This window comes from Haliotis rufescens, unplaced genomic scaffold, assembly GCF_023055435.1.
Source record: "Haliotis rufescens isolate VD_foot unplaced genomic scaffold, xgHalRufe1.0.p SCAF_6, whole genome shotgun sequence".
Lineage (NCBI taxonomy): Eukaryota > Metazoa > Mollusca > Gastropoda > Lepetellida > Haliotidae > Haliotis > Haliotis rufescens.
In genome coordinates, this window is record NW_025964334.1 from 16097153 (window position 1) to 16123885 (window position 26733).

Consider the following 26733-nt stretch of genomic DNA (forward strand, 5'->3'; position numbering starts at 1 on the left):
AGGTTTGTTATGTGTTTTAAAGTGACAGCCTCCGTGGTGTAGTACATGGAGCCTCTGTCCGGAGGCACACACACACACACACACACACACACACACACACACACACACACATGCATTCATGCACGTCTCTAAATTCGTGCAATTATCTTTAACATGACGGTAACCGCTTATCACATAATCTGACATTTGCTTCCTAATATGGAGAGGGGTTGCGTACTATTAAAACTTCTTTTGACTTGACATGAAACCGATGAGTTTTCATTTACTTCCTCCAAAGCATCAACATTCCGTCTGGCAGGTTACACCGGAAAGAGCATGTCATTATATCCAAAGTGAAACATGCCAGTTGGTGCCATATGATATTTATTTCATTGAAACTTTTTCAGTGTATTTTGGGCTTTAAGTTAATCCATTTCTTCAAATACACTCAAAAGTACATACTGTTTTGCCTTATGATTCACTGAGGCTGGATCAGACAATCAATTGATTGATAGACGCGTTTGGGGTAAGAAGACACGCAGTCAACCACACAACGATCCTATAACGACCAGCACATTGCTGGGGGCCTATTTCACACCAGAATCACCATGATAATCTGAAAATGAGGCATTTATGTTGTCATTTGATAACTGTACTCTATTCTTGATTTCAATAAGGAAGTAGCGTAGCTGTTTGGTCCAAAGCAAAGAGTGACTCGCGAAACTATTTTCCATTCATAAAAACAGTTATACTGTATTCACAATTCTGAGGGTGTATTTTGAAATGTTAACACGCATCGTAAGAGCTGCTGCTTAAGTACAAAAGGTCTTCAGCAATCCATGCTTGCCGTAAAAGGCGACTTTGCTTGTCGTAAGAGTCGATCGGGTGGTCAGGCTCGCTGACTTGGTTGATGCATGTCATCGGTCCCATTTGCGTGGATCGATGCTCATGATGTCAGGATGTCAGTCACAGGATTGCCTGGTCCAGACTCCATTATTTACAGACCACTGTCTTATATTATAATAGCTGGAATATTGCTGATGAAGGCTTTAAACAAACAAACAAATAAATGTATCTAAACAGAAGATATTATTTAAACGATGTAATGTAACGCGCATTTCTTCCATGACAACATTAACATTATGAACTTCATTCTTAAATTGTCTTCAGTTGACGGCCTTGTCAGCGCCTGGGTCCAGTGGACTGGACCAGCTTGCCCTCAGACCTGTGGGCCCTCAAAACAAATCGCCTTGTCGTAAGAGTCGACTAACGGGGATCGGGTGGTCAGGCTCGCTGACTAGGTTGCTGCATGTCATCGATCCCAATTGCGTGGATCGATAGTCACTGGATTGTCTGGTCCAGACTCTATTATTTACAGACCGCCGTCATATAGCTGAAACGAGTGTGGCGTTAAACAACAAACAAATCAACAAACCAACCAACCCGCACCTGCATTGACAGGATGCACCAGCGCGGGTGAGCATTGCCAAGGATGACAAGGCTTAAGTCTTGAGGATGTTGTACAGAAGGAGTGGGTTGGTTGTTGGTTGGTTTGTTGTTTGACACTACACTCAGCAATATTCCAGCTATATGACGGCGGTTCGATTGGGCTAGGTGTAGAGTAGTTGCTTGAACCTAGTAGTATCCAATACTTGAAAGTGTATTCGGCGAAAGGTGGTAAAATGGTAACCAATCGGCCTCTCATCTCAACCTTTTAAAATGGCATCTGACTGGCGCAAATGATGTCATTGTCAACAGCACAAGACCAAGCAACTACCAATAAAATTCTCATCCAACCAGACCAGATGACGGTGGTAGTATGGAAGACACATTGGAACCAAAAATGGCAAAAGGATATCATGGAAGCTGCACGCTTAATTACTATTATAACCAAACTGCAAAGAGCATGGGAAGAGCAACCTTCCGGTATGAAGTAACTCACATAAACCATCTGAATGTTTCGTTTGTCAGAACGTTGCATCACTATCTGCCTTTAGAAAGGCCATGACCACGGAACTCAATCACAGCAACGTACCAAGAAGTACTTCACCTAAACCATCTAAATGTATGTCAGAACGTTGCATCACTATCCGCCTTTAGAAAGGCCATGACCACTGAACTCAATCACAGCAACGTACCAAGAAGTACTTCACCTAAATGCTTTGTATGTCAGAACGTTGCATCACTATCTGCCTTTAGAAACACCATTACCACGGAACTCAATCACAGCAACGTACCAAGAAGTACTTCACCTAAACCATCTAAATGTATGTCAGAACGTTGCATCACTATCCGCCTTTAGAAAGGCCATGACCACTGAACTCAATCACAGCAACGTACCAAGAAGTACTTCACCTAAATGCTTCGTATGTCAGAACGTTGCATCACTATCTGCCTTTAGAAAGGCCATGACCACGGACCTCAATCGCAGCATGTACCTCTGAATCCGTTTGGAACACTTTCCGTAATACTAATTGGTGAAGATGTTGTACAGAAGTTAAAGTATCATCTTGCTTGCCTGGTAGGACTGTATAACTGGAAAAGAGCTCATCTTGATATCTTCAACAACGAGAAGAAAGACCAAGTTGGTGGGAATGACCAGGGGAGAATATTCTAACATATATTAATGTTCTGAGAAAGAGCAGAGAATGGCAATGAATTATATGACAATACACCATGCTCGCTGACTTGGTTGATGCATGCAATCGATCCCAATTGCGTGGATCGATGCTCATGATGTCAATCACTGGATTATCTGGTCCAGACACGATTATTTTCAGACTGCCGTCATATAGCTGCGGCGTTAAACAACAAACAAACAATAATTAGTGAATCATGCTCTAAAGAAGCACCCTTGTCAATATCTCTAATATGGACCCGTGAAGATCCGGGGTAGAATAGGTCTTCAGCAACCCATGCTTGCCGTAAAAGGCGACTAAGGGGATCGGATGGTCAGGCTCGCTGACTTGGTTGAAGCATGTCATCGATCCCAAGTGCGTGGATCGATGCTCATGATATTAGTCACTGCATTATCTAGTCCAGACTCGATTATTTACAGACCGCCGTCATATAGCTGGAATATTGCCGAGTGCCAACCTAGCCAAACCAATCAAGATATAGAAGAAGTGTGCTGCTGTTTTCATGTGCGGCGTTAAACAACAAACAAACCAACCAATCAAAAATTGCACTTCCCAAGAAAATGAGTAAAGGGCACGTAAAATATCCCAACTATGGGATCAGAACAACCTCACAGTAACAGCTCAAAGCGAAATATATTTACGTGTCTAAATTAAACTTATACAATGAATGAGTATGGTTTTACGCCGCTTTTAGCAATATTCCAGCAATATCACGGCGGAGGGACACCTGCTGATATAAATATAGGACCCGCAAGTTTGATGAAATTAGGTTCCATCAATACACATGGTAATTTAATGTATTTGAGAATGTTAAACTGTAATTGATTGGCGTCATGAATTAAATGCACTTAGAATGATATTTTCAAAAAGTATTAAATACGTGTACCTGGTGTGAAATGGGTCTGTCTCTCTTCCTCTAAATCAAAGAAGAGGAGAGGGAGAGGACAACTTCAGTGGTCCCTTTGAGTTTGTTATAACCGTAGTTTACTGTACTTTGAATTACAGATCAGCCAAATGTTCTGGTGTTGGACCGCCGGTTGTTTTTGGACGATTCTTTGCGGACACTAGATTCTTGACAAATAACAACAAATTTATTCAATTGTTTATGTCTTTTGTGAAAACATATAGTCGTTAGGTATAGAATAATAATATGTTTTGTACCAAACTCTGAACAGAAACTAGAGTTATACCTTCAGTGGCGATTCGAGATACCCAAACATTCGAGATACCCTAACATTCGACGTAGCGAGGCCTCGACAGCCAGACAGATCACGTTCACAGTATTATAGATCCATAGAGATACTACTGCATACACGAGAAATCAGTAAAAGCTGTGCCAAAATTTGAACAGTGCGCCTGTATTACGTGTGGGATTAACAAAACAAGGTGTTTTGTTTGTTTGTTGTTTTACGCCTCATGCGGCAGTATTCCAGCTATATGACGGTGGTTTGTAAATAATCGAGTCAGTACAGATTATCCAGTAAAAGACATCATGAGCATCGATCTACGCATGTGGGATACGCTGACATGCCTCGAGATGGCGCTATATATGTGTATCTCGAACTCGACGTATGCGGTCAGATTTATATCTATTTGACTAGAGAGGCGGTCGGGACCGGTGAAAAGGTTGGAGATATCGGTACGTTCGTGACAACTGATCTCGAGATAACGAAGTCCGACTGTATCTCCAGTTTGGCTTTTCAACACAGCGAAAGTAGCTGGTACCACTACTCACAGCCACTCACAGCTGACAGAATGGTATGTCCATAAATGGAACTGGTCTGGAAGTCATTCTGCACACTAACGCCTGGCTTAGTATTGATATTTTTCATACTGTTCCCATCTAATGAAAATTAAAATGTATGTCTAAACATTGCATTACGATTGGCGGAATAGATACTTTCACCACATATACGTACCATCCATGCATGTTATATGTACACCTTTCCTTTACTCTTTGCAAAGTGTATCACTGATAAACATGTTTACATCAACTGTCTTCGTAATTAATTATAGTCTAATTGCTTATGTTTACAGCACAAGTCGGATGTGCTATGTTATGAGATTGCCCGGGTTTGAAAACAAGCGAGTGACGGACCATGTGATGTGGACGGAACAGAACATGACCAGCCGGTTGAAGTGTGCTGCCAGATGTAACCAGCATGACCTGGCCGAGATGTGTGGCTACAACCAAACCACAGGAGACTGTGTAGCCTACAATGCCACGTTCACAGACCCGTCAAGCGTCATCTATTATGACGACAGTGGATACAGAATGTACTCTCTCTGTCCAGGTAACAAATTATTTCTTTTCTTGTTGCTTATCTTTTCTGTCAGTGGGCACCAGAGATTGACTTCACACATTTTACCCGTATGAAATCGAACCCGAATTCGGCATGACAGCGAACGTTTTATCCACTAGGCTACTTCATTTGTGTCTCACAGATGTTAATATATGGTATGTACATTATGTAATAAGTATACCACTCATCACAGAGTGTCTGATATCAGCTTTTCAAAGAGTACTTACAAATATGTTCTTGGTATATCTCTCTTGTAATTCTACCAATTTATCAAAATCACTTATTTTTTTATGTATTCAGTTATGTAATAATTACAGTGTCCTGTCATAACGTTAAAGTGATATGTCACAAGAAGAACACATTTCAATAAACATATTGCATATTTTTGAAAGTGTGTAATAAATTCTTATTTATTTAGAGTCAAATTGATACATTTCCTCTCGATGGATGCACTAAGACTTTTAGTATAGTGTTCACGTATGGTTGGTTGAGTCCAAAACAGCTGGATTTAATTCTGTTGCAATTGTTCAGGGTCAAACTCTATTTCTCCTGGTTTGATTTCGCTTCAATGTCAACGTAATTATCAAAATAATTTTGTGCGATGGAATATGTATACTTTTAGGGAAAAGTTGTAAAAGTTGTATAAGGATCTTAAATTAATTATTTTTTAGGAAATTGAATTAAATAGCGCATGCCTTACACCTCAGTATTTACTGCAAGACGACAGATAGTGTTCTTTATTATGTCCTAGGATGATATTATTATGATGTGCTGTTTCCCGAATTCGTCACACATTGATTACATAACAGTGTATATTTTCATAGGTTTCATTATTAAATGTATGATGTATAGGACTACTTCAGTTTTGGATTAGCAATATAATTTTAATTACATTGTTACTGCCGTTATTATACCTTCAGATTATTACAAATGAAAGTTTTAAATTATTTCATATTAGACATAGAAAGAGGTGTGGATTTTATGTAGATTATTTCTAACATTGGCATTGTTTATACCATTTGTAACTCTGTGGGATAGTACAACGTGCGCAAATTTGAATTTAGTTTGTATTATTAATTTTGTATGATTAAATCTGTATTATGTTGAATTTGTTACCAAAAGTCACTTCATAAAGTGATAATAAAATGTACAGTCCCTGTGCTCAGTATTAAGTTTTCAGTTGTTTTTCAATGCATCTTAGATTTGTGTGACGTCTGCAAGACTAGCTAGTGCCATATGGTAACAATCAATGACCAGTTGTCCATCACCGACTGGCCTGATTCGGTCAGTGGGAATGACCTCCTGCAGTTAAAAAGAAAACCAGCTGCAGCCTGCTCACTTTTGGGCATCTTCCCCCCAAAAAGTCCAGTTTCCACCCTTGCCGAACGAGACTGGAATTTCCGGGCACTATCCTAGTGCCACCAATGGCTATTACGAGTTATATCCGATCTATGACCAATTCCCTATTGACCAATAAGATTCCATCTCTCATATCACTTGCATTTGCTTCAAACAAAATAGCGGCTCCCAGTCAAGACGATCTGATCGATATTCAAGATCTCTATTGTAATAGAAGCAAATGCAAACTGGACTTTAATAGTCAGTTATCGCCCTCGCCTTGGGAATATGAGCGGGAGCAGGATTGACCAGGATATGTTTTTCCTTTCCACAAATAGCTGGTGTCATCAATAATTTTCAGTGATCCATTCATATTATTTTAATCACTATTTTGCCCGTTACTCCCTTTGGGATCTGACTCGATAGATAGAAAAATTCTCTTCCTTGACGTTTTGAATTTACTGATTATAGATAACTTATTTACAACAAATTACAATATATCCGATAAATCCAGATGCCAAATGACCTGCTTTAGATGTATGTTTATAAAAGGGAAACCCAAAAGTGATGACAGATCTAGGAAGAGAATGATAATAACAAGTTTACCTCCATTTGAGTTTAAAAAAATAACGTCACATTTGTTTAGGTCTTCATGTCTGTCTGAGACAAAGACATGAATCAGGGGGTTCTATATGATACCACAGACAGTGAGTGTTTTGGTGGACATTCTTTACTAACAAGGCAAGATGGCGGTACCCCGAAAGTTGTGATGTCATACACATGACGTTATACAAATGATGTCATACACAAATGCTGCTAGTAGTGAGACTACTTGTCACAACATTAACATTATCTCAGCCATGTAATGGTGAAAGCCAAAGATATATTTTGTTTTGATAGGACAGCAAAGCAATTAAGAATTCAACGTCAGTTTGAATGGGTTCATGGAAGTGTGAACGATTTAAAAGCGCTGGTAAAACTGTGTGAACCTCCGAATTTTTATAATTTCATACTTTGTAGTTTACTGGTCTCGCCGAATAATATCGTAATAATGTTTGATTAAATTTGAACTCATCTTGTTTCACTGAAGAACATTGCAACAATGTTATTTTGTCGGTATTTGCCTGCTCTCGGTCACATTGGTTTCCCCACTCATACTCAGTTACGCAATGCAAAGAAATATAGTTCTATATATATACAACATAATCTTGAAATATGTCAACATAATTTCATTCTCCGAACAAATTTTCAAACAATATTTGGGATAAATCAAATCTTAAAAATAGGTTACAGGAAGGTGAACAAAAATATAAACATGACCTCGATGCACCGAGGCAAGGCCAAACTTCAAGCGCGGATTTATATATGACGTCACATAAGTTTGTAATTATAAAGAGGTGCATTTCGAGTCGAACGGGAGCATGAGGATGACATTTATACTTACTGCTGTTGAAAATGACGTTTATGGAGCAGTTATGGAAAACACCCCGACGCGTGAACCCTCTCATGGCACTAGCAAATTGGGAATATCACCGATTTATGAATGTGTTGCTTGTGTTTGGATAATAGCAACCCAATCCGGACGATGCGGAATGGACTGGTGGGTATTGAACCGAGTGCTCTGAAACTTGTGTGTTTTGTGTTAATTTTCAACGTCAGAGTGTGTTATATTTTGAGTTTGGGAATTGTCGCGTGTGCTGTAATACTTTGCTAATCTGGTGTTTCTTGTCACCTGAGATGGACCTACTGTATGACCTGACGCCAACTTCATTTCTGTGCCCCGTCACTCCTCTGGTGCCACCGCTTCTCGGTCTAAAATGCTCGGAGAAGGTCGGCCAACTCAGAAACCGGAATAGTAGATTTCTAATTCCGTCTACGGATATTGTCTCGTCTCCGATGACAAATCGGTAAAACAGGTAGGCAAGGTTTTTATCCCCCGCCCAACGAATTTATGAATTCCTCTTTAAATGCCAAAAAATTCAACTTGATACCCATTTAACCTGTTTAAGGAATGTTATAAGTTATAAAACTTTCCTCATTCACTTGCTATGCTTGTCGTAATAGGCGACTAACGGGATCGGGTGGTCAGGCTCGCTGACTTGGTTGATGCATGTCATCGATCCCAATGGCGTGGATGCGTGGATGCTCATGACATTAATCACTGGATTGTCTGGTCCAGACTCGATTATTTACATACCGCCGTCATATAGCTTGGATATTGCTGAGTGCGGCGTAAAACAACCAACCAACCAACCAACTCATTCAATTGCGAACACTAGACTTGGGGGTACACTAGACTTAATCTTCTGTAATGAGCCCATCTCAACAGGAGTCTTTCCAGTTCCATGTACTGACCATCATCTTGTGTGGGGTGTGACGGAATAGGTGTAGTATATTGAAGTGACTATCATTATTTCTTTGTATGTTAATCAATGTGGTAATGAACTGAACATTTTAAATCTTAATATTTTGCATTTAATCTACTATGTCCAAAGCAACACCTCTGGTTTGAACTGGTAATGACCATAGTCACATATCACAGACTAATACCATTTATGTTTCTTAACAAATATTCCATGTAGATATTATTACGAGTCAAAATGTGACTTGTAATGTGTTTTCTTTCTCCCACCCTTATGAATTCAGTAGTAAATGTAGTAACTGGTTTTGTCAGTTTGTACTTCCATCATGTTTTTGTGGAGAAGGTTTCATTTTTTCTTGAAATTCATTGAAATTGTGTTTTGCAGCATTTTATTTGGTTTCTTCAGAATATTTTGCATTTACATCAAGTAGATGCTCCCCTGCTGCCTTTTACTCCTTACAAAATTTTGAATATTTTCAAATGTATGTGTTTGTGTGATCAAATGTCACTACTGTTGACATGATATACACTTCATTTGCTGGGCAGGAGACTTGGCCACGTTAGCGGCAAACTCTCCTTTCTTATACAATTTCCATGACAAGTTCCACCTCGGTTAAAAAAGGTTAGGGTTTGTTTAGATTTAATTATGTCATAAATTCTGCAACAGGGGCGGGTCATATAGGCACGTTAGTGGCAAACTCTTGTTTTTTTTTGTTTCTTAAATATATGTTTCTTTCCTTACCCTTTTATGTTTTATGGTTTCTCAAAATCTTAGATTTTTTTCCCGAATACGATAGTGAATCGGGTTTTAGTTTAGGATTGATCAGGATCAGTCGCGTTTGCTCTGTGTCAGCGGCCACGTGTGAGCAGGGTACTACATTGTTTTCATTGTTCCTAGAATCCTGTCATTTCCGAAAACATGGCATCAAAGTCAATATCGCTCAATAAATCATTTTCGTTCACCTCAGTAATTTTACAGAATAAATTTTCTTCACTTGCGTTAGTAGTATTGAAAGATAGCCATTTCATATCCAAATTAGCGTAAGGACAATCCATTTTGTTTCATGTTGCAGCTGGACGACATCAAACACCAGAACCAAAGCAATTATTTATTCATAAATCAGATGAAATGTTACAAGACCAGGCAAAATACAAAATTAATCATATTGCGGGGATTAAAAAGAAAATAGAAAAACGAGTTGATCGTAAACACCGATTGAGAATTCGGGGAAACCCGGAAAGTAGTTCCAGCCAAAGTTCACACTATCAATTTCACAAAAAAAATGTTCACATCGTGTGATTTTTGTTTGTTTGTTCACAGGTGTGTTAACTCCAAATATCAGATCACGTGACTACCCATTCAGCCAATCAGTATGGCAGAAACAATGTAAACTTCAAAGTATGAAATTATTTAGGAAAATATCACTTTTTTATGTTACCCGATCCTTTGATCAATATTTGCATAAATACCATTAAAATACAGGCTATATAGACACAAGCAATTAGAGCTAGACCACGTAATTGAGGATTCTGGGGACCGTACCTCTGCAACACATGTACCTATTGTCCAAATACTCGAACATGTTCCCCAATCCTTTGCATCAAAATTTACATTTAATACCATTCAGATACAGGCTATGACACCAGTACTTATAGAGCTAGACCACGTAATTGAGGATTCCGGGGACAGTACCTCTGCAACACGTGTACCTGCATGATTTCTCAGTAGGATTTACCTCATTATCCTTGATAACACTAAACATGTATTTAAATGTTAAGATATACAATGCATTTACCTCAGCGTATGTCTAGTGCAGTGACTGTTCCAGACGGTCCTGCGTTGGGTACTTGCAAGACATCTGCTGACTGCCTGCTGGCCAACACCTTCTGTGTGGAGGGAGAGTGTGTCTGTGACATGATGTTCGTCTTCTCTCATGCGCAAGGTGGATGCATTCAAAGTATGTACATGTACTTACCTATTTTATATACAACAAAAAAACGAATTGAAGTCATTGTAGTTACGCCCCTTTATACCAGCATTGTGCAAACGAATTTCCTTTTTTCTTTAAGCGTTCTTTTTTTACGGTTCCACTTAGTATGTAAACCAATCTTCAGTATCAAAAACAACAAACTAGACCAATAAGTGAGTGAGTGAGTGATGGAGTGAGTGAGTGAGTGAGTGAGTGAAGCGTGTGGCCAATATTTGAACACGAGCAATTCTTTGATTTTCAAAGGTCATGTAGAATAAGATTATAGAATCAGGTGTTAAAACAATCATTATGTTTGCTCATAGTTAGATTGAATCTTGAATTTGAAATTGTCTTTTTGCACTCAGTTTAGCCATATTGAACATACCAATCTTTCAAAGATTCTCGTAGGTTTGACATTTTGACACCTGTATCCAACTTCGTCCTTTAGGCTCTGCAGTGTTAGCCAGGACTTTGCTTATAAATCTCATCCTCATGTCTCTTCATTTCAAATATACTTACACGTGTTAATGGAAGCTCAGTGATGTTCGTAATAATGTGTTTCTTTTGTGTAAGATATAACGTAACATTGTTATAAACATCGCATAATATTCAGACATTCACATTAACAAATTCTCATAGACAAGATGATACGGTATTTTGATAGTTGGTTGGTTTGTTGTTTAGCGCCGCACTCAGCAATATTCCAGCTGTATCACAGAGCCGAATCAAATGATTTGCTGTCAAGGATAAAATCCTCAGAGTGTTGAATCTTTTATGACCTATTCTAATGCTTATGTCAGTAATCAAATAATGAAGTATTGATCCAAACTTTTCAATCGTCCATTATGGTCATGTATGATTGTGAGTTCTAACTTACACAACGGCTTAGTTTCGGTGAAATATGTGTGTGTCACAAAGGTACCTAGAGACCGCTGTCACAGTCAGTGAGTGAGTTGGGTTTAACGCCGCTTTTAACAGTATTCCAGTTATATCACGGCTAGTCAGCTTAATGTGGGAGGAAAGCCCGAAGTGATGCAGGTCTCGGACGTTTACCACTTCGGTGAAACCCACGAGCACGGGTATGGTGCTGACAAACCTAGAAACCTAATCGGGGCGAACCGGGATTCGAACCCACAATCATAGGTTTCTGGCATGCCCAAGGGACGCAACTCTGCACAGCGAATAGTCGCGCCTCCGCTGTCACAACTCGAACAGGTCAGTTGTTTTACATCAAAGGTTATGATGGTCAGGCAACTTGTACAGTTTCTTACAAGACGGCTACTGGCCAAACAGACACGAGTAGCTATATTCGTTAACAAATAACGATACTTTTCCTTCCAGACTGCTCTCACTACGGTACAACGTTCACCAGGTATGTGGGGTATATCTTACGTGAGCATAACGATATTAAGGTGGAATCCATCTCGGAGAAAGACTGCCAAGCGGCTTGCATCAGAGAGACAAGCATACTGTGTAAGACCGTTGACTACAATCCAACATCAAACAATTGCTTCCTGAGTTCAACAGGATGGAATGAGGCCCCGGCCATATCAAGGGCTGCTGACGCGAGATATAACGAACACATCCGACATTGTGATGTTTGAATACATTTAAAATGGAAATCAGGACGTAAGTGGTTATTGTCAAACAATGAATATAGAAGCCGCCGTTATTATATGTTAGTTGGGCGTGTAACATTTCAAGCTTCAAACATCTTCGTCCTTAAACTGTTGCTTTATGTTGTTGTAATATGGTATAACTTTGTGATGTACAAAATAAAATGTCAAGGCCAGGGAATAAGCAGTCTCGATTATTAAACGAAATAGATTCCATTTGGCGAAAAAGGAAAGATGGTAAAAATAATCGTTAAGTGAATGGATAACAGAACATCTGTGATGACACCAGCTGTTCGCAAAAAGGGTAAGAATGCAACGGTGGCCAATAAGGGACATGGAGTCTGTTTTTCAATATTTTGATGTTTCAATTACTTTTACAGTAAGCTTTTGCAAATTAACAAAATTTGTCATACAAATATGTGATAAGTCATGTATAAAAACAACCGAAAACATGGAAAATGTACTTTCAAGTAGCTATTGAGTCGCTGAAATGTCAAGCGAAAATGTCAAAAACTAAAATGGAAATGTCAAAAACCAAAACGAAAATGTCAAAAACCAAAACGAAAATGTCAAAAACAAAAGCGAAAATGTCAAAAACTAAAAAGAAAATGTCAAAAACAAAAGCGAAAATGTCAAAAACTAAAATGAAACCACAGAAAACTATTTCCATCGCGGTGGAAACATTATCACCGCGTTTGAAAGTTTTCTGTATTTTCATTTTAGTTTTTGACATCTTCGCTTTGTTTTTGACATTTTCATTTTAGTTTTTGAAATTTTCGTGTTTTTTTGTTGACATTTTACATTTTAGTTTTTGACATTTCGTTTTTGTTTTTTGACATTTTCATTTTAGTTTTTGACATTTTCGTTTCACTTTTCAGCGATTCAATGTCTTCTTTACACATGATTTTTCACATATTTGTACGACAAATCGTGTTAATTTGCAAAAGGTAACGACAAAAGTAAGTGAAATATCAAAATATGGAAAAACTGACTCCATGTCCCTTATGGGCCACCGTAAGAATGGCCTGCTCTACCTGTAACACAATTTTGAAAAAAAGTAAATGAAACATTTGTGTCACCGATCACTAGTTTACCGATGCCATCATCGTATTGTCAATAAAATATCTGATCTGTGTGCTTTCATCAGTTAGTTATTATTTAGTATAGGTTAGATCACAACGAACAAGTGTCTAACTAACAATTTAACCGATTAGACACCATGGTGTGATCTAACCTACTTAAAGCATGACCAACATGCAAAGAGCCCTAGCACCTTAAATGTTTAAACAACATTGGTTTGATAAATGTGTTTATAAATATATTTAAGAACTCTATGTTTAACTGTGAGAACACTGTGTGAGTCGGCCCTCTGCGATGCACGTGAAATATGTTTCCTGAGCCTTTCGCACGTGCACCTCGCTCTTTGGCGACTTGGGTTATAATATGCATGTCACGGGGAAAGTAATACTATACATTTCATATAGGACCAACTCGAGCACATTTATCAATCGCCTATTGTGGCCAATCGCCAAATAGAAGATAGCTTCGCCATAAATCGCAAAGAACAACGAAGAACGAGGCGTAGCTAATTTCACGATAAAACATTGTTCTGTCATGACGTCATTTCTGGAGATTCAAACATATGCAACTTGATGACGTCGTAAATGGGACGACGTTATATTTTAAGGGTGTGTGTCTGGTGATGTGTTCCCCATAGATGCAGCTGGGCAACGAATAATGAAAGCAATGGCCGCACGATCCTTTGACGTCCGATGTTGAGAATATCCGGGAAATACCAAACTAAATCCCCCTGTTCACAAAATGTATAGCTCCGACATTGCCCGGGTCAGATGGTGTTCAGGGATTCATCGCAATTTATATACGGGTAAATATTGATAAAGCTTGTATATTTTATTAACATCCTTAAAGAGGCTGTACAAAATGTTGATGTCTCATATAAAAAATATACGACGAGTGGGGGTTGTTTATCGAACATTTTACCATGAATGTGGAAATTACTCTATTCTGATTGGTAAATCAGAGGTTGTCAAATCACAAAAACCTCTTCTGATTGAAACAGCCGAATGTTGTGCGATTATTTACAGACCACCGTCACATAGCTGGAATATTGCTCAGTGCGGCGTTGAAATAAATAAACAAACGAACAAACATTCACAACATAAAAGTACTGCATAAAGCACACCTTTCACCTTTCATAAGCTATGGTTTAAGAAGTTGTATTGGATGCGCGGATAAAGACGATGCTTATGATCACACTATAAAAAAAACATGTTACTATACAATGTTGTCCCTGAACATGTACTTACTCTTTTGTAATGAACATGGGATAAGCAAGAGTAAATCTTTATTGTAATGTTATTGTATTATATTTGCTACAGTGTTGTGCTGGTTCACAGACAGCTCCTTGAGTGTGTCTTCAGCAATGCCTGTCGTAAGAGGCGAATGCCGGTTTCGGGTGGTTTGTCTCAGTGACTTGTCATTGTATCCTAATTTCTTTGGTCGAAGCTCATGATACCAATCACTCGATATCTGGTCCAGACTCGTTTATTTACAGACCTCCGTCATATAGCTGGAATATTGTTGGGTCCGCACACAGAAAAGTAAGGACAATATTTATGGATGAACAACTGCTTTATCACACTTAGGAGCGACGTTTCGGTGTACGTTCTAATAGTGAGTGAGTATGGTCTTACGCCGCTTTTAGCAATATTCCAGCAATATCCCGGCGGGGACACCAGAAATGGGCTTCACACAGTGTACCCATGTGGAGAATCGAACCCGGTGTAAAGTCTGAAAGTATACCCCCCCCCCCCCCCCCCTTCAAAGTATACCCGGGTAGATTCTTGGAGCTCCCACAATCTACCCCCGGGGGTATACTCTGGGCGTTCCCAGAATCTACTGCAGCCCTGTTTGATTAAAACATTTCTATTTCATGAATGTACATGAAGTTTTCTTTTGGGGTATGCATCTAACTCAGTCTTGATCTCTCCTGGTCAATTGCTGTAAAAAACATTGTCATCTGATTAAGTTTACATAAATGCCTATTCAGTACACATCTAATTAGTTTTAAAACATGCATTTCCTGTCATTTATATTGAGAAGACAAAGGTGGGAGCACCAGTTTTTCCAAACACTAATCATAATTAAAGAAATCTCACATGAGTGTTTTAGCCTATAAATGCCGAGCGCCAGGGATTATAACAACAAGCACCATCTTTTAATGTCTTTCGGTATGACGCGCCTGGGGATAGAACCCACGACTTTCTGATCCCTGGGCAGACGCTCTGCCACGAGACCACGAAGGCCGTATTCTAATAGTAGAAGATGAGGGAGTGTATAAGTACAGTATTATGCAGCCAGCTTTTAGCAATATTCCAGCAAAGTCACTGCTGGGGACACCTGACATCAGCATCACACATTGAACTTACGAGGGGAATCGAACCCGGGTCTTCGGCGTGACGAGCGAACGCTTTAACCACTAGGCTATCCCACCGCCCCTTTCCTTTCTAATAACGTTATCAAACAAGTTGTGACCATTTTAGAACGGTACCTACACCGAAACGTTTCTCCCAATCAAGAAGTTGTTCATCCATATATGCTGTCCTTATTTAGTACTCCAACTACTAAATGCATCTTAAACAAGTTAAACTTACAAACGAAAATAACTCAGATGTCCCACTTGAGACCATCAAATCATCATAACAACTACTGAAGAAAACAAACAACGACAAAATACGGTTTCAGAAATAGTACTGTGATATTGATGACTCGAAGATTCGTTAGTATCTGAAAATCGATGTTCATTGCTAATTCCATTCCTGGTTCATAGTTGCTGAAGAAATATGGCAGAATAGCTCAGGTGATGTGATTGTATTCGGGAATAATTCCAGATAGATGCTAACTCAGATGGTTGGTAGCTATGTGACGAGACGAACGACGTTCCCCATCGAAAATGATCCACATTTTTGCTTTTAGGATAGAGGAAACCACATCTCCCAATGTGAACAGCGTCTGTATACGAAGCAGATATGGCTGTAATAAAGATATCTTCTATACGTAACAAGGGAATCCGGGGTATGACGGTCAAGAGGTCAAGGACAAGGTCACCGGATATTACGTAGGAAGGACCAAAGATGTAATTTGGGATCACATTTCCGGAATAGTGATCTTTTGGAAAATAGTTCTTCTTTGTTTTCATCCTTTGTGGTTTATGTCCTCTTCCGACATATCCCATGATAAATTTAGATTGGTAACTATGCATTAATAATCTATAATACAGGTTTGGCAGATTTAACACGACGTCATCATCAATTTTTAGGATGAACTTCACGCTTGGTACAAAGGAATGGGTCCACTTCAAAATACCTATACTCTTATGAACAAGATTTAGATATGTATCATCCTTATTGATTTGTGTAACATCAGCATATTTGTGTATTTCATTTTGGAATTGTATCCAGTGTGCAAAATTGCTTTGTTGTTTCCCAACAAAGAATACGAGGCACACATTTCCTGGGGCATTGTCTTGTATGGCGGAGCCCCAAGTCTGCCGGATGATGTTGCGCGTCCTGAAATGCTCGTAGGTGGAGACTACAGCTACTAGTAGCCATATCCTCTTGTCCCCATTAGGAAATGCTTTGCACGTGTCACTGTTTACTGGAAACAGAATATCTTCAACGATGGAGGTGGGCTGATTAGCAGAAACATCTCCCATAATATTTTTCTGTAGTTCTTCAGTTGCACAACAGGTTGGAGAGCCAACGCGACACATAGCTTCACTGACATAGAAGAAGTACGAAACATAGCACACCATGTTAATGACAATGATGAGGAGCTGACAAACTCTCAAACATTTCACACCTGCCAGAACTCTGTATATTCTTTTGAACATGTTGTAATATAACTATATTGAAACAGATTGTTTCTGTTTAGATCTGCAATAGGAAAGGAACAGACATGTAAGCAAATGAAGTAGCAGGCATGTTGACAAAAGGGCCTAAGCACACACGCACACATCCACACAGACGCATGCATGTACGAACATACACCACACACACATGTAATCAAATTAACGAGCAGACATCGACAAAAGGTAGCGAATACACACGTCCACAGCCATTCATAGATGCACACAATTATGCATCCACGCACTCACCTCTACGAGTTACACATGGCACATGGCTAAAGTATTGTTTAGTTTGCGAACATACGACACAAATTTATCAATTATGATAATAAATCGTTAATCGACAACTGAATTTGTAGATGCTTTGATGTTGGCCTCTCACCTCTCAGTGCAAGTTTCTTTGCAACCTCTACCAGCGCACTGTTTGCGTGAAACTGGTATGTCGGTTATTGAAGTGATAGCCACAAATGTATGAAAACAATGCGAAGTCTCGAGTGTACAGCCAGTGTACCGTAGTTCCTTATGTAACTGATGATTGATTGCCATGAATGATTTTTTTCCTGATATCCTTCAATACAGGTTGTCTACACTTAATCCACACGCACAAACATGATCATGATTTCACAAACATAGATGATTATTTATTGACTGACATATTAATGTCACTTGTAGCTGCAAGAGAGGACATATCTGGCAATTTTCCTATATTTACTTTTAATTGAATACGGTATTTATACATACACCGCGCACAATTTATAGCAGAGAATATTGTAATAATGTCGTATATCTATCACTTGCTGGCGTGATATGAATAACAGGCTTAACAACTACTATATTTGCGAGGAAATATCGTGCTTACCATCGAATTGCTTTGTCTACAAATATTCTGGTTTCGACCAGACCCCAGTATCCAATGACGTTTCGTAACAGCCGACTAAATGGATCACGTTCGTTTATAGTTTGATTGCATGTCACCTTGCCCCTTATACTTTGGCCGTGGTTCATAATATGAATCACTGGTTTGTCTGTCACACTCGCAAGTATATATATATGTGGCACATTGCCGATTGCCACACGACACAACAAAGCAATGCACACGCAGAGCCACCCCAAAGTGGACCATTTAATATGTGTCTTTCTTGTCACTTTTAAGACTCTTATGATTATGGCTGGGCTTTAGATCAATGAAAACATAAAGATGATACGTTTTATAAATATATTTATATTTAATACAACTCTTCTAATTTTACTTGAATTATGGTACTTAAACATATCACTCAGTGAATTAGTTTGGTATAAGTCAGTGATATCACACGTCAGCTTGATGTAAGAGGAAAGACTAAAGTGATGCAGTTTGAACTTACCTATTAGTGAGTGATTTGGGTTTAACGCCGCTTTTTACAGTATTCCAATTATATCACGGCATGTCAGCTTAATGTGGGAGGAAAGCCCGAAGTGATGCAGGTCTCTGACGTTTACCACTTCGGTGAAGCCCACGAGCACGGGTATGGTGCTGACAAAACTAAAAACATAATCAGCGCAAACCGGGATTCAAACCCACAATCATAGGTTTCTGGCGTCCCCAAGGAACGGAACTCTGCACAGCTATAACAGAGGCGCCTAAGATGACTGGACCAACCGTGCCCCCCATATGTTTTGGAAATCACAAGATAATGTCATTGAACATTAAAAGAATAACAATTTATAACTTCACGACAAGCATATAAGGTTAAAAACACACATTATAACAAAACCCTTGGCCCAGTGTCGAGTTGTAAAAAGTGAAATTGGAAAGGAATACTCTAAAAAGAATATTACAAACTTAGGAACAAAGCAAAAGACATTTTACACAGATATTCGCGAAATTATATCAGAAACAAAACACTTGTGCTATAATCTTATAACTTAGCAAACACAAGCACAAAACCATTTCCATAATCACAAGACATATCTGCTAAGCCAGTCCATTGGACGATTCTGACTATATCAAAAGCACGTGTTCACGAATTGCTATCAGTTAGTGGAGATACCAGATGTTCGCGAGGTGAGGGTATCCTGCCCCACAGATGGCACCCGTCACAAACGCATGCAAGTCAGTTGTTCACCTGAAAACAATACAAGGGCACTTATGTTAGTGGTCAAGATAAGGAATTGCATCAGGCATAATTTTGGTCACTTATGCGTCAGATGTCCTCCACATTTTTATTTGATTTAAAAAAAAGGTTTTCTAAGGCCTCTTATGTTGTAACCATGACCAAACATTATTTCCTGAGAAATCCTGAGCATCTTTTGATGCCGGAACTAGAAACGAGTCCTGATTGGTCGAGTCGATTCTTGTCCCGGATTTAATATATTCTAGTGATTTCTCTGACGAACACCATGTTATAGCTGATATATCATTTCTCAGTTATGTTGCACAATGTCCTACAGTTGCGTTAGTTTGGCATGTTAAAGTGCACGTCCAGAATGACCATTGAACATCATGCTCAGAATCAACTATAAAAAACAACGGTGTGTCGTCATAATTAATAATAATCTAAATTCGTTGAAATGTTCGTTGAAAGATCATGCTTGCCTGTACCTCAAAAGTAGACACCAAAGGCTCGAGCTGCTGGAATATTGCTCGACTATTGGAAAGTTGAAGTCATCCCATTTATCATGCAGTCTTGTAGTTTCTTGTCACTCTGAATATTTATGCATAAATCTAAAATTAAAACAGATGAGGCGGTTTCACTGGTCTCATTTATGCCTTGTTTGAGTGGATAAATCAGTTGAAGGAAATTGGCTATCTGACCAATATTGAACGAGATCCGATTATTCATTTAACCTTGAGCTTGGATATGTTAAATTAAACTTCTTGGCCAAATTCTCTTACTTTGATTTTGCCTGTCTAAACAGAAATTCTGACTCGTATGTACAAAGAGAACAGATTAGCATAGAAGAAACACAACTGTTGCCCATGGGGATGGCTTCTTTTTGCCTCGATCTCCTTTTTCAAAATGTCACAATAATATTGACCAATCCAATCTAAATGTATTTAAAAGTCTTGAACAATGTTTGCAATGTGTGACGAGATAACAAAAACAGGTATAAGAAAAGGACATTGTTTTACAGTCAAAAAGAAGGTCTATTTACATACAACCCACAATGTATGGCAGCGGCCTGATAGTTTAATCAATCGTCGCACATACACTAAATGGTCGTTTGACGGACGAGTAAGGACATTTACAAAACTTCCAACTTTCACCGATCAATACAAATGCTCAATCACCTTTCTAAGTCCATGATGGTATTGTGAAGGCAATTCACAATAATTGCAAGAAAAAAGATACACTGTGTATAGTATAGTATAGTGTAGTGTAGTGTAGTGTAGTGTAGTGTAGTGTAGTGTAGTGTAGTGTAGTGTAGTGTAGTGTAGTGTAGTGTAGTGTAGTGTAGTAACCGATACTTTACTTCTTAACTGACGACCAAGTGAAACTCGTGTAGCACACTGCAGCAAAATACCACAATTTTTTTATCCAAATAAAAGCAAACAAGGTTTCAATATACTGTATACTGAACATATTTGGGGAGATATTGTTGTGAAAGTGTGTGGTCAGTCCTCACTACAAAAAAGATACCCTCAAACATTCATACTTTTTTGTTCAGTGTAATATAAATCCACAGATTATTGCCAAAATGAACCCATTTTCGTCGAATGTAAACGAAATGAGATATGAATAGAAATGTTGAAACAAACTATTCAGGGTTATCTGAAAATAATCCTATCATCATTACAGCACTTAGCGGCATGTAGTGTCAGGACACTGTAGCTCACTTCGCTATATAGTCAACTTTATACAATGTCAACAAAACCAGCCAATTAAGTGAGCATTGCTGTTCAAATATCTTCTTCATAAATACCGAGGACAAGTTGACAGACGTGAAACAAGCAACTTAATATTAAGAATGGGCCTTATATCATAAACATGTGTTTATGAATCACTATCAAATAGTGATGATACTATGTGTTCGCTAGAAGGTGAGCGTATCCTGCCCCATCGCTGACAAACAAATGCAAATCAGCTGATAACATGAAAAAAACATTTGACACAAACAAAATAGGGGATTGCGTCGGTCATCATTTGAACCATGAATAATATTGAGACAGGAGAGCATACAAAACGAAATACAATAATGAAAAAAAATCACATGAGTAAATACAAACGATTCTAATTATATTTTTGAAAGATGGAGAAGCAATTCTGCGTATATTAGACACAGGCAGTTGTAACACTTTGGCTCAGGCATTGTACACAGAGATCGTGGGTGAAAGTGTCTCTCATCATAATTGTTAACAGTTATTTGCTTATGCTTATAGGTATATATAGGGCCTTTGGGGAGCGTGGTATGTTCCTGTACACGTGCATAGCGAATCAATTTATCTTAAGATGTAAAACTGATTATAGATATATTAGACGAAAGTGTCAATTGTGTGGCTAATATACTTTTAAGTATGAAGGGAAAAGCCAACAGTCCCGACTCTCTCTCTCTATATCCATACAAAAGGGTAGATCAATATCAGTAGAACAAAGCTCAATTGTTATGATAAATATTTGTACAAAATGACCTGTCAAGTCTGATGTTGACATGAACAATGCCTTGTGGTCATGTGTGTCTCTATGTTAATTACCTATTTCCAATAATATATCTTTATGGTCACACGTGTTCAGCCTTTGGGAACAATATCGTATCTAGAAATTGACTTTCATAAAGACGTTGTAAAGGACAGGCACCAAAACCATATCCGGACTAGAACAAGCAGCCACACAAACACACACACGTACATGCACGTCGCTATATAAGTGCAATAATCTTGGACGCGACGTTAAACCCCATTTCACCTCACCTCACCTTTGTCGTTCTCAGATCAGCTGACATAGGGTGCCAATTTCAGATTGGGACAGGTTATGATTACCGACGTGGTAAACGCCTAAGATCTGCATGAGTTCGGGTTTTCCTACCACATCAAGCTCGTGCGCCGTGATATCGATATACTGTTCCAAGCGGGGTTAAATCCGACCCATTTAACTACTCGCTACATGAACGTTTGCAAACTACATGTAGGTATCTCATAATCACGTCAAAGCAAGTTTATCTTACAAACTGGACCTAAACGTGTAAGTATCATGAAAAATAGAAATACATTTTCTTACATCATTATGTGACCAGTATGTTTGTTTCTTGTTTAACGAGGCACTCAGCATTATTCCAGCTATATGACGGCGGTCTGCAAATAATCGAGTCTGGACCAGACCATCCAGTGATCTACTTCATGAGCATCGATCCACGTAATTGGGATCGATCACATTCATCAACCAAGTCAGCGAGCCTGACCACCCGATGCCGTTAGTCGCCTTTCACGGCAAGAAGACCTATTCTAACCCGGATCTTCACGGGTCGTGACCAGTATGATGTTCAATATGATGGCTGAGAACAAAGTGTGAAAACTTAGCGCTGTTGCGCTGAATTAAAAGTACAGTAAAATACGGTTATAACGAACGCGCTTATAACGAACTGACGGATATAACGAACTTACTTTTTTGGTCCCGACTATTTGCTGTACATATTTCTCCGACGGGGGAGAATGTTATATGGCAGTGTATTTTATTGTTGAACAGTGATTGTAGTTGGTTCACATTGTTTATGTTTAGATTCGGCAGACGCTCATTGCATTGTGTTTGGACAGTGATTGGTCGTCAGGAATGTAGTACTATTTAATATAAGCAGTTTTGAGGAAGTGACTATTTAGATGCTAGTATGATATGTAAACTTCCTGTATACCGTGGACTGTGTTATAGAAACATGAGGAATATTCTGTGTTGTGATGGCACTGTGGGGAAATTTCCAGTAGCTAGTATGTAAGGGGGACAAGAGCATGCCTATTGTATCTCTCACAAATTTCGTCTCTCACACATTTCATTATGTCAGGATAAGCTTTCGCGTGCAGATCACTCGTCACCCCTGATTCTCTGCCTCGAAAGCTTGACCTCCCTCCCTCCCTCCTCCGGCCTTCCTCCTTCCCTGCCTTCCCGCCCTCCGGCCTTCCTCCTGCCTGCTTTCCTGCCCTCCCGCCTTCCCCCTTCCCGCTTTCCCGCCTTTCATCGTCTCAGTGATCTATCATCTCCACACGCAATCGGCACACACCCTGCACACACCTCTCCTCCCTCCTCTTCCTCCTCCCTTCCCTTCCTCCTCCTCCCTCCCTCCTCCTCCCGCCTTCCGCCTTCCCGCCTAGCCGCCTCCCGGAACCGGAAATACCGCCATCTTGGATGCGCACATACTCCCCGGAACCGGAAGTGCCGCCATCTTGGATGCTCGCATACTCCCCGGAACCGGAAGTGCCGCCATCTTGCGCATGCACAGAACCATTTCCTGTCCCTATACTCCTGTCCCCTACTTCTTTCGTATGAATAACACGTACGTCGAAGACTGCCATGTGACACACCATTAGGAAGCTTATATTTTTCATCTACAAGACAGTCTTTTCGTTGTTGTAACATGAGATTTTATGGGATGAAAATTAGTTTCTAATGACGCTTTCTTGCCGAAATCTGCCACAAGGTTCGTGATTGGTCAAATTTGACCATGTGACCTGAGGCAGCCATTCACATTACAGCAATGGTACTGTCCTTGCGTATGATGAATTTCAGATTTTGGTGAAAGATTTTTGCTTAATCGTGTTATTCTGAACGTTTTAAGCAGGACAACGCGATCTTTTTAAAACATATGGAACTTCATGATTGTATCGTGCAAGGTCACGAGCTATGACAACGATCTTTCATACATATATTTTGGCATTAAACATCTTGTCCCAGCAGAGAAAACAAGGCGGCGAAAGCCGAGATGTCATTTGACTTACCTTACTGATCGCACGAAAAGATGAAAATAATAAGTAAACTTAGAAGTAAGCTTGACAACTTTTGGATATATTTTCGTTGATTTTATATATTACTTTGTATAGTATATTTAAAGATTTACTTGAAACATATTTATTTTGCTCTTTGACATGTGCTATGTGGACCGGTTGTCAAACTTGAAGTGTGTGTCCAAGAATTATATTTTCAATAATCTTTCACGTGACTATATGATTCATGATTTTTCCGTTCTGGCCAAGAGATAAGTGTTTGTAAATATTCCGTTTCAATTTTCAAACTTCACTCGCAAAGAAGGAAGCGTGGATTATTTCACGATAAAACATTGTTCTACCATGACGCAATTTCTAGAGTTTCGAACAAGAGCTCGCAACTTGATGACGTCGCAAATTGGACGACGTCATTTTTGAGTGTGATGTGTCCGTGAGGTTTTTTCCCCTCAGATGTAACTGGGCAAAGCGGATTAAGGCAATGGCAAATGGCCGATCAGTATATAACAATCGGTATATAATGTTTGTTTATGTAGTGGTGGTGGTGCAATTATCTTCTTTGAAATTTCATTCCAGTACTAAGTATTTAAGCAGAAATATTTGAATATCAATGCTAACAATAATTTTAGGGCATATATTTCAACTGTTGACTACCACATCCATGTGAGCTAAAGTGCCGTGGCACTTTTTTTCCTGTTTGAAAGGGTATAATCTGAAGAAAATATATCCTTTGGTTAACATTACAGAGAGAAGACATACTGCTACGCCAGACATATATGATGCTATGATGTTGGAATGACATGTTTATAACTTACCTGCTTGTCTCCTTGGCCATCAGAACCAGGAGTAGGGTCAGAAAAGGATGTAGATGGACGTCAATTGCAGTTAATCGAGAAGCCAACTATCGACTGTGTGATAATAGCATCACACAGGGAAGTAACAATGTTATCTGCAAAGCATGCATATGATCACACGTTCACCTGATAGCCTGTTGACTCGCGGTGTCCTTAAAGATATGTTGTCCTTTTTTCACTCATATAAAATTACCAGTGAGTTGTATTTATATTATTAGTCTAAGGTAAAGCAAAGATGATTGTTTGTGAGTTTTACTTTTAATGATATGCACATGTAGGTACCGTGTAACCAGTAAAAAAGAAAGGGTAACTACTAAATCATAAATGCTATAATACATGGTCACTTATCCACTTGACTAGAAAAATAAAACCTCAACCAGGCAAACTATGAAACACTGTTCGAAGCAGCGTTATCTCCCGTTCACTCATGCACTGACTCAGTGTGGCAGTGCGACATATATACTGTGCAAAAAAGTAGAGCACACTTTGTTTTGAGGTGTACCTACAGAAAATACACTTACATCTGGCAATTGAAGTAAGTGATGTATGTGCCAAGAACATTGTGACAGTCACGAAGCACGTGACCTAGCTGGGGCAGCATGTGCAAGGGGTGGTATGCCAGATTTACCATTGTCACTCAGATTCGTTTGTGAGCAGACATATATTGTTTCCATGGAACCAAACGTTCAAAGACACTTTATCAAACACATTTTGTCATTAAGGAAACAACAGCAAGGATCATACGATGTTTGCAAAGTGCATGTTGCAGGTGCAGGTGGGCACACGTCAGAATAGTGTTGCCCAAACGCTGCATGTTTCTAAATTTGTCATCAGCAGATTGTGGGCCGGATACCAACGAACACAGAACGTCGATGATCGACGCCGCTCTGGACGCCGAAGGGCAACCACTCCAGCCCAGGACGGATTAGTCAGAACGATGGCAGAAATATGTTGCAAACTGCCACTTAGATAGATATGGGATCGGTTGCAACAGCCAACTGGTGTAAGAGTACATGCCCGTTTAAAATCGTCTGCTCAGATGTCATTTTTGTGCCTGACGTCCACGCCACATTCCTAAACTTACTGCACGTCATTTGAATCATAGGCGTCAGTGTACCACTATTAATCCATCACTAGTAACGCGAGACCACTGTAAGTATTTCTGACATATCACAGATTCATCTTTATGGATATCACTGGTTTCCCCATTAAATCTATCGTTGAATGTTGTGAAATAGTTTTCGTGACTTTATCATTGTACCCAATATTGCATGGGGATGCAGGAAACATACCGGAAAATGCGCACATAAATTACCGCAACATTGAAAATGGTGAATGCATTAAGACACCCAAACTATCTATATGAAGCTGATTTAAAACCGCCTCTCCTTCTTAAAATATAATGTTAGAACGTCAAACACTTTATAATATGGGAAAATAAATTGCAAGAGATTCTATGGCATTTAATCGGTTAACAAAGCAATGATTTTGTTTGCGTTTGTATTCCCATAAACCTTAAAACAATTAGACCATGCCGACTAAATGGTTACAAAAATCTGTGAAGGTATTATTGTTGACTTATTTATTCATAAATTTGTTTACGCATTGATATCATGTACGTAAAATGTATGAAGATAATAATTTCGGAAATTTAATTTCCTACAAATATGTACAATTTAACGTGTGAAGGTCTGCACGTTGTTTGTCTTATCCGTCGCCAAAGATGTTCTCCAGGTGAGTGGTCGGTGTGCGTGCGTGCGTGCGTGCGTGCGTGTTTGCATGACACGCCTTCAGCCTGTCCACTTCCTGTACGCAGTTTCAACGTAACGTTCTCCCCGATG

At 39.2% G+C, this 26733-nt stretch overlaps 1 protein-coding gene across 2 annotated transcripts; it reads right to left on the reverse strand.

Annotated features, from left to right (window-relative positions):
* Positions 1-15071: 15071 nt before the first annotated feature.
* On the reverse strand, positions 15072-24960 carry LOC124140577 (beta-1,3-galactosyltransferase 5-like). 2 transcript variants are annotated; one of them, XM_048385699.1, is made up of 3 exons: positions 24854-24960; positions 19716-19838; positions 15072-19239 (listed from the first exon to the last, which is right to left on the reverse strand). In XM_048385699.1, the coding sequence occupies exon 3, from the start codon at positions 17117-17119 to the stop codon at positions 16052-16054; it is 1068 nt and encodes a 355-aa protein (XP_048241656.1). In that variant the 5' UTR covers positions 17120-19239; positions 19716-19838; positions 24854-24960; the 3' UTR covers positions 15072-16051. The 2 variants fall into 2 exon arrangements, with proteins under 2 accessions (XP_048241656.1, XP_048241657.1); XM_048385700.1 differs by having other exon boundaries at positions 19716-19818; positions 24854-24941.
* Positions 24961-26733: the final 1773 nt, after the last annotated feature.

Coding starts and splice junctions, on each gene's coding strand:
- LOC124140577 (XM_048385699.1), bottom strand. CDS start 17,119: ATGTTCAAAAGAATATACAGAGTTCTGGCAGGTGTGAAATGTTTGAGA.